The 12,988-nt window shown below is 34.6% G+C and overlaps 1 protein-coding gene across 1 annotated transcript; it reads left to right on the plus strand.

Moving 5' to 3' along the window:
• The first annotated feature begins 223 nt into the window (after nucleotides 1-223).
• On the plus strand, nucleotides 224-12,480 carry LOC117970984 (calcineurin B homologous protein 1-like). The gene is made up of 7 exons (XM_034918838.2): nucleotides 224-571; nucleotides 2,547-2,619; nucleotides 6,123-6,203; nucleotides 6,630-6,757; nucleotides 6,928-6,989; nucleotides 9,231-9,353; nucleotides 10,147-12,480. The coding sequence occupies exons 1-7, from the start codon at nucleotides 505-507 to the stop codon at nucleotides 10,198-10,200; spliced, it is 588 nt and encodes a 195-aa protein (XP_034774729.1). The 5' UTR covers nucleotides 224-504; the 3' UTR covers nucleotides 10,201-12,480.
• Nucleotides 12,481-12,988: the final 508 nt, after the last annotated feature.

The raw sequence follows: 12,988 nt of genomic DNA on the forward strand, positions 1-12,988 counted from the left end.
GTTTATTTAGACTTTTTATATTTATTTATATAGCTTATTATTTGTGTCGTTGTTTTATTCTCGCGTACAAACTATTTGGTGCAAATCTTTTATTACTATTGCGGGGTTTTTTTTTGTTAACAAAACAACTCAAATCTTGTGGTGCCAGCTGCCCGCTTAGCTCAGTAAGAAGCGAGTCCCTTTTTTCTTAGGTGACGTCATATCGATGACTTTATCTATTAGCCCGGCCCACCAAAAAGGCATAACAGGAAATGCTTGCCTCTGCTTAAAAAGGGGAGAGGACATAAAAGGAGCAACTTAGTGTTATGGAAATGGGTCATAAGTAAGGAAACTATTCACAAAAGTCTGAATTTACCACAGCCGAGATTAAATAGACAGAAGGAAACAAATCTCTTCCTAAAGTATATTCACTCACTGAATTGACAGACTGAGCGTCAACTGTCATTCGCCAAGTCACTAGTACAGCACAGGCAGAACAGAACATTAACACAGACATTTCTTATAATGGGGTCGAGAGCTTCAACGTTGCTGCGAGACGAAGAAATTGAAGAGATTAAAAAGGAAACCGGCTGTAAGTAGAATCATTTTGCAACTGCAGTGCATTTAGAAATGGCCTAGCACTGGAGATGTTATCCTCGGATTAGCCTAGTGTCACTGCTCGACGAAACTCGGGTATATCATGGGGCAATGAGCGTTTGCTTATGACGATGTTACTGTATGGTTTGAGGTATATATCACAATATTAAGTAATTAAAAATAAAAATAATAAAACAGCTTTATCAATATTTTATTTTTGATTATTTGAAATAATTTATAAGAATGTGTAGGCAGATGTTATGTATGAAGCAAGCATTTTTTTTGACAGTCCAGTTAGTATACATATCTTGCCTCTAGTAATGTATTACTGTTCCTGTTATTAAATCTAAAACTCCCTGTCAATAATTTTTATTTTTTTTGTAATGTATTTTGTAATATATATTGTTTATTATTATTATTATTATTATTATTATTATTATTATTATTATTATTATTTTAAGTACGTGTGAGCAAGGATGGTTTTGTTTTGTCACAAATATTTCTGGTCTAAATAAATAGCAGATTATCAAACAAGCAAAGGAGTGTTTTTTTATTTTTTATTTTTTATCAAGGTTATAAAAATCGACATACCTTACAGTTCTTGAAAACCACATCAGCTGGTTTAACAAACAAAAATAAACCTAAGGTTGTAATGGTCAGATTGCACATATTTGTTGTGTAACCAATGTTACCCAATCTGTTAGGAATGTCACAGTTTTGCACTCCTTGGTTAAACAGTTGATTTAAATAGTTTCAGTACTGCCAGGGCTAAGAGATTGATTTTCTGATTATGCTGATGTGGATTTTTTTTCTACACAAACATGTGCTTCATAATAAATGTGATGGGGAAGGCTAGTTGGTGCAGTGGGTAAATGCCTCATCAGCCGGTATCTTTATCCTTCCATTTTCATGAACACTTCATTTGTCAAAATGAATTAGAAAAAATCCTGGCACATTGACTAAGATTGTGTAATACCAGCCAAACGAGGTACTCGAGTACTTTTCCATCCTGACCTTTGTTTCACTCTTTTTAAGAATTAAACCTTTTTACTAAGCAGCTTGCAGTACAAAGTCTAGCTACTTTCCAATTGTACTGGCCTTCAGGTGGTTGTGCTTGGTACCTTTTGTTCTTGAGTATATTGTTGTTTTACAATAGTTGAGAATGAACACCTGGGACATACCTTTGCCAGCTGGCATAATTAATTGAGTTCTACAGGGAACTAAAAAGTGAGTAGCTAATACCAGAATGTATTTTAGATTAAAGAAACTAGTGGATATATTTGCAAAAGGTTGTTTCATTAAAGAAAAAACAGAAAAAAGACATTAGCATAGTGACTGATTTCTGGGGATAATTTGTATGGAAAGCAATGCAAGGAAGGAAGGATATAGCCCGTAGAAGTATTGTACTCGCTGTTCACAAAGTGAATTTAAATGCAGAAAAAAGTTTTGACGTAGGACTCCTGAGATAAAATGCAGAAATAGGGCTTGTAAGAGAGCTCAGGAGTTTGTTTTCCTCAAGAGAACTGGAAGTGTGCAATCTAGTTTCCAATATATCAATATTAGAGCCATCATAAAATGAAAGTAGCATGCATTCAGGATGATTGTAAAACACACAGCAGTGCAAAATACCTAAATAAGCTCAATAGATTCTCAATGACAAACATTCTGAAGACATACTTCTGCTGCTAGTCAAAATGTTTGTCATTGAATCCATTTAGCAGTTGATTTTAGCATACACTTAGATCAGCTATATGTAAGAACTTGTACTTGGCCTGCAAATAGATGCCTTCATGTAGCCCCCGATTCTGATAAAGCCTTGCTAAAGAATATCTTTAGAAAGTTTAATGTTTTGTTTTTGTTCACATTGTTAATTGTATAAAACAAAATGTGTGTCTGAAGATTGATTGGAATGAAAACAACTATGTTTACTGGTGTTTATAATTTCATCTATTTTCTGATTTCCCTTACAGTTTCCCACAGTCAGATAACACGACTGTACAGCCGATTTACCAGCCTGGACAAAGGAGAAAATGGGACACTATGGTAAGGCTAAAACTCTTGCTGGTAGATTATTTGGAGGTATTGTAACAAAATATTTAAATTCATAGACAGGTGTGTAGGGGTTCTGGTTTTTGGTGTTTCCCCCCCCGACTTTTCTACGCTCATTTAAGAATTATTCAATTGATCCCTGATATCAATTCGTGTATCTTAATTACAACTGAGAAATCTAATCATGATTAACTTATGAAGTACTGTTTTGCCTAATTGTGTATTTTCTGTGCATACAGACAGTGTTTGCTGCCTCTATATTTAATGCGTGCTTACCCTTAAGAAAAAAGTATTCATTGGGACTTGTGCAAGTATTCTAAAAGCATGAAGTTAGTTTAATTACAGTGCTGTGTGTAATTAGACTGACAGTTGGGGAAGGTAGTAGTTGGTGTGACAGCGTCGGTCTTGCCCTTTCTGCTAAGTTTTTGTACAAGTTTGTATTTTCAAAACATTGAGAGTGTGTTCTTTTGATAATATTGTCATGTAAATAGTTCTGTTTTCACATGACGTTGGAATTTTTGTTTCCAAAGTAAGTGTTATCTCATTTGACTGCACAGATGGATGTTAAATTGTGATCTATAAAGTGTGCGAAGTTAAAAAGCTGTATCTTAGCTCTGCTTACCTTATTCTAACATTAGTATCTGCTCCACAACCTACCATTTGAAATGTTTGGATATTTCCCTATAGTTGTGTGCTCTGTAGGATAGAAAGCAAGAAAAAGCTAATTTGCAATATCAAAGGAATGTTAATGTGTTTGCCAAAACATTCATTTTCAACCAGTACATTTAGTTTTATATTACAGTTTAAAATTATGATGTCATTGAAGTTTTGAAACAGTAATTTCAAAATCCCATATACTGTGGGAAACCCAATTTAAAATCGGTACATAGCTTGTACAGTTTTTCAAAAACACAAACCAGGTTATATACGAGCACAGAGAGCGAGCTCACAGTACAAACTGAATAAAATACCTGTTGATTTTAAAATTAAATAAAATAATCATTACCTGAGTGATGTAGGGGTGCCATGCTAGGCTTTGCTGAGGACGGTAAGTTGCATAGAACCGGCCCTGATAGTTAACAATCTCCTATGAGGGAGACCTTTTTGAAACAGCCGTCAGGTCTAAATGAATTGCCAAATATCTCAGGGAGTTTTTGTTTTACAAGCTTTAAACAATACAGGTATATACACATTTGGGGAATGAGTTTGAACTGGCAACCATCTTGTATTATTTGATTGTGGTAATGTTACGTCAGTAACATGCACCCCCCACCACGGCTGTAAGTTCAAAATTAAAGCTAATAGTCTGATGAAAAGAGTTAATGACCATGACTTCTATCAGCAGTGTGTACAGAACAGAACAAGAAATGGCAATGATAATCACAATTTAATAAGCAGTGCTCCTGATTGAGCAAAAATGTACGGTAACTGTAAAATACAGACGATTGGATTTACAGACAGACAGACATCACCTATATCCCCAGAATCTGATAGTCTCAATAACTTAAGCTAAGAAATAGTATAACCAAGTTCCATGACAATTGGATAAGTGGTTCTCTAGATATTTACAAAAATGTTGTGTGACATACAGATGGATGGCTGTGCAGAAAGCACATACCCCAATATACCCCAAGAGTCTAATACTCCAATAACTTAAGCAAAATAATATTAATAACACGCTTCATGACAATTGGATAAGCAGTTCTCCAGATACTGTATATGCAAAAATATATGTGTAACAGACCGACACCCCCACATTACCCCCATGTGTTTAAAAAAAAAAAAAGTTTAATGACAATTGGATAATCGGTTCTCCAGATAAATGGAAAAATGTGGAGTGTAAAACACATACATGCATACTGTACTTGACTGAGTGGGGAATGCTGAGACAACACAAATTAGATTGAGATCATATGTTATGACTCGCCTTAATGGCACTGTTCTAACTAAGGGTTGCACAATTAACAGGTTTCATGGTAGTTCAATAAAGAACCAGAGCCGACTCAAAACAAGTACTGTACACACTTTTGGAGTATTCTGGGTGCTCTGGTTTCTGTATTGTGCTGTGTGTGTGTAAACTTCTTGTATGATTTTCAAGACTTGAGTCATGTCCCCCATAATTCTTCTTTGCTCTTGGACGAATATTTATTTTTGTTTGTTTTTGTTGTCGTGTGATGCCATCATCATCACATGAAACACCTTTATAAAGTGTAAAGATACAAAACAACATGCGTCAGTGACACTTTGAAAAGCAAGGTGTTTAAATTGTGTTTTTGAGAACAGAAATATAAATAACTGCATGTATTGCACTGTATACCCTAAAACACAAAATAGCAGTGAAAAGGTAAACATGTTATCCGCCACCATATTTCTCACATATTACATAAGCAAAGCAAGTTTTGTGTTATGCATGTAAGTTTTCATAAGCATGTTTATTTTCCATAAATCGATGGTGGGTGCAAGAACCTCATTAGTTATCTCTTTCCTCACTATTATTATTCCCACAGAACCATCATGTTTTGTATTTATCTTACCTTTTTTACCTGTATTTTAGAATCACCCTTTATTTATGCTTTTGCAAGCTGAAACATGGCCAGTTTATATGAAACAATCAGCTGTATGCCCCAGTCTCCAGATAGACCTTAAACTTTAACCTATAATTGAAAATTACATTTTTGCTTAAATGAAACTCTAATACTGTACTAGCTGTCTGCAATCCATTCTCTAGTGTTCTGAAATTTGTACCATTTTTGTAAGAAAGAATAAAATAAGTTTGACTTAATTTGAAATGTAATGGCCATTTAAAGGGTGTGTGTCTACTTTTATAAAATGGCAAAAAGGCCCCATGAAATGGTAAACATCCATTACAGGTATGAATGGATGGATATATTTTTGCCCTTTCTGCAAAGATCCCGCCCCCACATTAATACAATATGTTACATTGTTCTCTAACTGGAATCTGCAATGACTGTTAATCATTAAACAAAAGTTTGATAAAGTTTCTATGTATTTGTCAACATTTCAAAGAACCAATTTTCATACCTGCTATCCATTCAATTTCCACCTGTGTCCTGTGCTTTGTGCAGCGACTAAAATATTTTGAACTGTTGTCAACTCCCTTCTAGGAAACTTTAAGTCTCCTGGAATTCATTATTGTTCTTGGAAAAACAGATTGAGTTTCCTCAAACGATCTTCATACTTATACCTTTTAGCCCTGGGATTAGTCTGGTTTGTTCTTAGCTGGACTCTTGCCAAAGATGCAGTGTTATTTTAGTAATACAAGTACCAAAAGTGTGGTCTTATTAGTTCATTATACAGTACTAACTCATCATAACCTACCTTGATTTATACTCATTTGGGTATTGAATCAAGCATTCCATTTGCCCTTAAATTGCCTCCTGCCCTCCCCACTTTGCCTAGTTGTTGTCATTAAGCTCCTTACTCTACATATACAATAGATAATAAAGTTATGAGTTAATGTGGTTTATTTCTTGTAGCCGTGAAGATTTCCAAAGAATACCAGAACTTGCTATTAACCCTTTGGGAGACAGAATAATCAACACTTTCTTTCCAGAAGGGTAAGTCATTCATTACAGCAGCAAGCAAACCTGCTGTGTTGTTGAGTACACGTCTTCCCTGCTTGATTGTGAAACTTGGTCCTGTATAGAATTATTAGTGTGTTCAGTAACGTTACTAACATGTATCTTGGTCAGTCTTCTTAAAATAAGCCTCAGTTAAATCATGTTTGTACAATGTTGTGTTATTATTTATTTATTTATTTATTTATTTATTTATTTATTTATTTTAATTATTCAAATTGAACTTGGGGTCGGGATACCCAAATGTAAATCATGATTTGCCTGGCCTAGTTTTTTTTTTTAACTTGTACAGTGCTTGCTCTTATTTGTGTGGTATGTGAAGGGAGGTGAATAATTCAATTTTAATTTGTAAGTCACTTAACATAGTTTGCAGTGGAATGTCTGATGCTTTTGATTCCCTCACAGAGAGGACCAGGTGAACTTCCGTGGGTTCATGCGGACATTGGCACATTTCCGCCCTATAGATGACCATGAGAAGAACAAAGACCCCAATGTTTCTGAACCACTAAACAGCAGAAACAACAAGCTGCTTTGTAAGTATTTAAAACCAAGTATTTCCACAGCCTAGAACAGAATGTGCTTTATTATTGCAGTGCAATATTGTGAAAAGAAACTTTACACATATATCAAATACTCTATTCCTTATCAATAAACTGACAATGATTTTATTTATCGATTCATTCATTATTTTGTTTATTTGTAGTTGCTTTCCGTCTTTACGATCTGGACAAGGATGACAAGATTTCACGGGATGAGCTCTTGCAGGTGCAGGTTTTTTTACATTAAGGGTGTAACAATATCGCGTGGGAGGTCTTGTTTGAAGCTGGATTTATTTATGTATGTATTTATTTAGTTATGTTTTAACTGAGACCTGTTCATCCAGGTGTGATGAAACTCAGTAAAGACAATATTTGGGGGTTTGAATTAGTTCTTGACTTAATTAATTTATTAACCCCTTAAGGACCAGGCATTTTTCAGTTGGATGCTTCTCCAGGACCAGGTTTTTTTTTGGCTGTATTTGACTCTTATCCTATAAGAAAATTAGCCATAATTATGGAATTGGTGTCCTTTTTGGGGGGAACATTATAAACAACACTCTGGGGAACATTATAAAGTACTTCAGAAACCATAAAAATGTTTTGCTTTTTTTCTTTCAACATGATTATTTATTTATTTATTTATTTATTTATTTATTTATTTATTTTTATTATTATTTATTGTGCATAGTGATACATGTATAAAAACATGGTATTCTATGACCTGAGGGACCTTACAATGCTTCCTGAAGGTTTTCTTGAAAAATATTGATGTTTGTGCAAATTACATTACTTCACCTGAGTGATTGCAATACCATAAAAAAACTTTTATTCTCAGTCTTTATAAGCAATAATTGACACTACTTTCAATTTTTTATTTTCTCAAAATAAATATTTCTAAATAAAAATAATAGTTTTTCATTCCATTATTATCAGTAATAAGAAAAAAAATGTACCTGATAAATTTAGTTAATGAAACATTATCTGCTTAAATCAACTTGTTTCTTGATATTTATAAATGTTGTAAAACACATAACAGAATACATGTTCTAATATAATTATAAGTCAAATACATCGGATTTACAGTGTTTTCCCTTTTTTTATTAGCTCTAAACAAGTTACTGTGATGTTTTGCCTCTGCGTGCTGCTGTAAACTGTCTCCGCCCTTTAAGAATGAAATGCTCATCATAGTGACGTCACTCGGAAAAAAAAACAATCAGACAGTATATTTCAATCCCTCTCCTGTCCAATAATATGCGTTTACAACCTGTACTGCAAAGTAAGGTGGCCCAGTAAGTCAAATAAATGTGCTTTTTTATTGTGTTTACCCAATCACTGGCCCAGAATGACACTTCAGTATGATCGTGTTTACACGATCACGGTCCTTAAAGGGTTAAGAGAAGTGTGCATGCATTAAGCAGGGTAAGATGTCCATGCATGTTGATCATGATGATCTAATTTTGTATCTACAGCTGTGGCAGGGAACATACTTATTCCTAGCAATTGAATACTATGTGTTAGGAACGACATGTACAGCAATGGCCAAACGTTTTGCATCACCATATAAAATTAGCTAATTTTGCTTCATAAAGTCGAATGAAACCTGCTGAACAATGTTACATTGACATATTTAATTAGATACTGCTTTGTACTCATGTCGTGAGTAACAGGGTACGGTTTACCGCAGGATAACATTTGTGTTAGTCACACCCAGTATTCATACCATTGTTTAGGTGTATACGAGTATACTATATAGAGAGTTAGGTTACATAGTCATTAAAACCTAAAACCTCATCAAAGACAGTTACCTTGGTAGCACTTCTAATAGTCTGCTGTACAGGACACACCCAGCAATCTCAACTACAAGTTTTTATCTTAACCATTTGCTTGTCCAGTTCCTTGTAGGTGGTTGATCTTAAAACTATCACAATGATTCAGTATTAACAAAATGGCTAGGTACCCTGTTTCATACCCTCACAGCTCTCTGTGCAAAGAAGTGTCTCTTGTCCTTCAGTCTTAAGTCTGTCTCCTATTCATTTAACAATGCCATACCTAGCAGTCTCCATGACAAAAAGCATTTATAAGTTTGAAATGGAAAAACAAACAAAATCACACAGCTGATGGTATTTTTTTTTTCTTAAAGGGCCACTTGCTGTAGGAAGTCCAAAGTAAATTTGCACCATAAAGGTGGCTGGACGAGCAAACATTCTGATTATAACTCTTGAGGAGCTAGATGCAATGAAAGAGCATGTGTTGATATTTGCTTCTAAATGTTAGGGTTGAAACAGAGCTGGTGTGTTATTATTTTGGTGTAATAATTGCCAGCCCTGTGTATAGTAATAATACAAGAGTGAATAACACCAGTAATTACCTGTTAGAAATCAATATTTAACAGTTCCTTGCATGTAATTATTGTGTTGTTTTATTGCCAGCATCGCAATGGAGTAAATAGCAGTTTTGGCGTTTACAGGTCTTGCGCATGATGGTTGGTGTTAACATCTCTGATGATCAGTTGGGCAGCATTGCTGACAGGACCATTCAGGAGGCAGATCAGGATGGCGACAGTTCCATTTCCTTCACTGAGTTCATAAAGGTGAATTTTTATACATCACCCTAGTGATCGAATACACATTGCGATATCACAGCTGGTGCAACATTACATTAGTCTGTGAAAATGTGTAATTTATATACATTTGGGGCTGATTTAATGAGGTTTTGAAGCTGGCCATGGAAGAAAGCTGTCATTATTTTCATGAAACCCCTTGCTAGCAGAATGTACATTGTCAAAAATCTAACAGAATATAGGTACAATTGTTTTCAGTGTAAGCCCTAGAAGAAAGCAGTAACTTTAAAAAAAAAAAAAAAAATGGATTTGAAAGTTTTGACTTAACCTCGCTTTGAATCTCTCATAGCCACAATGATAAGTTACCTATATTTTAAAGCAAGCTTCTTGTGACTAACATTTCCACCTGGAGTGACTGAATTTCAGGCACTATCTCCAACCTGCAGTTTGGCAAGTTCAGAAGATGTCTTCAGTATTGTGTAGTAGATATAGCAGAATTTTTCTGAACAGCTTGTTTTTCTGACGCGGACTACGTGTATATTATAGGCTTAAGGGCTTTACTGAATTAGCTCTTCCATCATCTTTTAAATAGTAGGTTTGTGATTTATGTTGATTCCTTAATATACCATCATTACAATAATGGTCACCCTGGGTGCTGTCAAAACAAGAACATAAGCTGCTTCTGATAAAACTGAACCGATACAAATCAGAGATCTGTGTTTGTGAGTGACATTCAGTTCCCTCCAGAGTTGAAGAATTAAAATTAAGAACAATCATATTTTACATTTCCAAGCAAAATGTGTTTTTTTAAATTTTTTTACAGGTTTTAGAAAAGGTGGATGTAGAGCAGAAAATGAGCATCCGATTCCTTCACTAAAAGAAGATGTCTGCATTTAGCTGAGGAGTTGCGTCACATCATCTTGTAAATAACACAGGCTTTGCATCTGGTGTGTGTATCATACACGTTAACAGTCCCCAAGAAAAGAATAAATGCAATTTCTTTTTTTTTTCTTTTTTTTTTTTTTTAATGTAAGTGGACTTTCAACCTTGCGCTGCTCCATGTGTAACAAAGGAAGGTTGTGTGCCTTGGAACGTAAACAGTGTCCACCAAAGTTTGTTTAAGGTTTCAAATCGTTCTTCTGCTGTACTTGGGGGTGGGGGGGGGGGGAGGGGGAGACTTGTTTGTGTGAGGAAAGGTTCCTATTAAGCACTTCTTGCTAGCCCTAAAAAATATTGGAAGCAATTGTATGGGTGCCCTCCTTACCCATCAGCTTGTCCTCTTTTTGAGGTTTTGACAGTTTTCTTATAGCAGTGCTTTTTGTATTGTTTAATTTTCCATAATTTGGAAGTTTAAATCTTAAAACTGTCCCATGGGGTTCCAACTGCTTGAACAGTACATTATATGAAAAAAAAAAAAAAACCACCAAGCAAACTGTCTCCTAAGCTCATGTGCTACTAACAGTAGGTCTGTGTCATAGTGGCCAGGTTTCCACCCTGCAAATAAGAAATAACCTCTCTGACCATGTAGCTCATTTCTTTATTTCCTTGTTATTCAGCTGTATTCTGTATCAAGATTGAAATACATTTAATTGTACATAGCCTGTGAATATTGGTCCACTAACAATCTTTAGAGTAAAATTATGTTTTATAGTCTTTTACTATAGCTATTGGTACGTTTAAAGGGACTTGTTGTTTTGTGTTGTTAAAGTATTGAAATTAATAACTAAAGACTGGGAGCTAATGTGTATGTACACTGTTCAAACCCAGAGTGCAATTCTGATCAGATCAGAGAGTTTAAAGAGCTAGTCACATTGGGAGCATCAAAAAGCTATACCTGACTCTACCTGTATTGTAAAGCCGTCATCATAAATTCCTAATGTATTGCTTAGGCCAAGATTAATGAGTATGAAGAGACAGGAAACAACACTATGCATCTGCAATGGTGATTTATTAAACTCACAGTCCTTTAAAAAGTATTCTTTTGTTTTACCTTATTTACTTTGTAGACTTTCATTCCATGGAACGTTTCATAAAACTATTCAATGCAGTTGGGCAATGTCCCTCCTTCCTGACTTGTATTTGCCATTGATTCGATCTGAATACTTTAAACCCACCCCAACTACTGAGTGGCAGCAAATTCTTACATTTCTATTGGAGACTCCTCTTGCAAGATTTAAAATGAGATTAGAAGGTTTGTTTGCGGGATTTAAAGCTATATTACAGTAAGATAGAGAGGATTTAAAACAAAATTGCACATTGTGGCAAAATGTAAAAAATACCTAGACACACAAAAACCCCAGAAGATTGTTCCCGTGACCATAAGGATTTCATTGAGGAAGACAGCAAAGGAAAGAAGGTACAACTTAAGTGCGCAAATACTGTGGGGTTACTATACCTATTGTAAGAAAAAAATGGCTAAGCATTTTGGAAAGAAACTGAAAATAATAATTTCATACAGTATATAAAAAGCGAAAGCCCTGAAAAAAACAGATTTTGGGGTATCTCAAAAATAGCTAAAAATAAGCACCGAAAAATAAAATTAATAAAAAACAGAAGCGCTAGATGTAATGTACAATACCAGAATGTATTATTAGGATAACACGGCTTGATAAACTACATACACATAAATACAGGTTTTGTTTAACCACATTACACATATTTGTTGTTGGTATGGTATATTTTGCTGTTAGTCATTACATTTGGTATCATGTCCATTTTGTGGAGCAAAGAAATTAGATTTAACATTCCAATTGCATTGCATTCCAGTTTTTACTGTGAGCCTTAATTTTATGTACAAAATATACAGTACATGTTATTTATAATAATCAGATGTGTTTTATTAAGTTCACACTAAAAGCTTAAATGGCTCACACGGATATGCAATTAAACCTGGAATTATGCCCTGCTACCCAATCGGTGTGCTCTGTGCTGTCATTTGGTCTCTGACTTGTTTATAGGTTCTGAGGAGAGGAATATCTCACAAATACAAATCCATGGTCATTGAGGATGTTACACAAGAGACTGTACCATGGAAATCATGAGGGAAAATGTTGGCAAATTGCATATCTTTGGCAATATGTAATAAAAATTGTTATTTTGTTTGCAGTATCAAAAAGGCTTGCCTATAATTTTGCTAATAAATATCTAAACCTAGAAATAGTGGCACTGACAGTTTCTTTTTTGATGGGGTGGGAGTCAACACTGGCTAATGTATCTGCAACTACTTATTTTAACAAAATCTACGGTGTTGCCATGAAAATACCAATTTCCAGAACCCCATTTGTTTTATTAGTGTGTGCTTATCTAATCAATTAAATATCCCAAACCTGTAGGCAGTGCTTGAACAATTAAATAATGTATAAACCCATGTAATGTAAATTTGATTCTCAAGTAGATTAACATTTCGCCTAGTGCCTTCTTCAGTGCCTCCTAATAAAGTAGTACCTATTCTTATTCCAATAAGGAACATTGGTACAGTATGTGCTTGAAATCTTTCTCCAGTTCAGTCACTATTTCACAGTATTTCATTTTGATCCTTAACTGGTCAGCAGCTCAGCAGTTTTCAGGCATTAAATAGAAAAACAATTAAAAGTATTTTTGCATTTCTGGTAAAAGCTGTGAATTTATGCTAGTTTTAAAATCTTTTTTTTTTTTTTTTTTTTTTT

This window comes from Acipenser ruthenus, chromosome 18, assembly GCF_902713425.1.
Source record: "Acipenser ruthenus chromosome 18, fAciRut3.2 maternal haplotype, whole genome shotgun sequence".
NCBI lineage: Eukaryota > Metazoa > Chordata > Actinopteri > Acipenseriformes > Acipenseridae > Acipenser > Acipenser ruthenus.

Coding starts and splice junctions, on each gene's coding strand:
- LOC117970984 (XM_034918838.2), top strand. CDS start 505: ATGGGGTCGAGAGCTTCAACGTTGCTGCGAGACGAAGAAATTGAAGAG. Junction 572..2,546: donor GATTAAAAAGGAAACCGGCT/GTAAGTAGAATC, acceptor TTTCCCTTACAG/TTTCCCACAGTCAGATAACA. Junction 6,990..9,230: donor CACGGGATGAGCTCTTGCAG/GTGCAGGTTTTT, acceptor TGGCGTTTACAG/GTCTTGCGCATGATGGTTGG.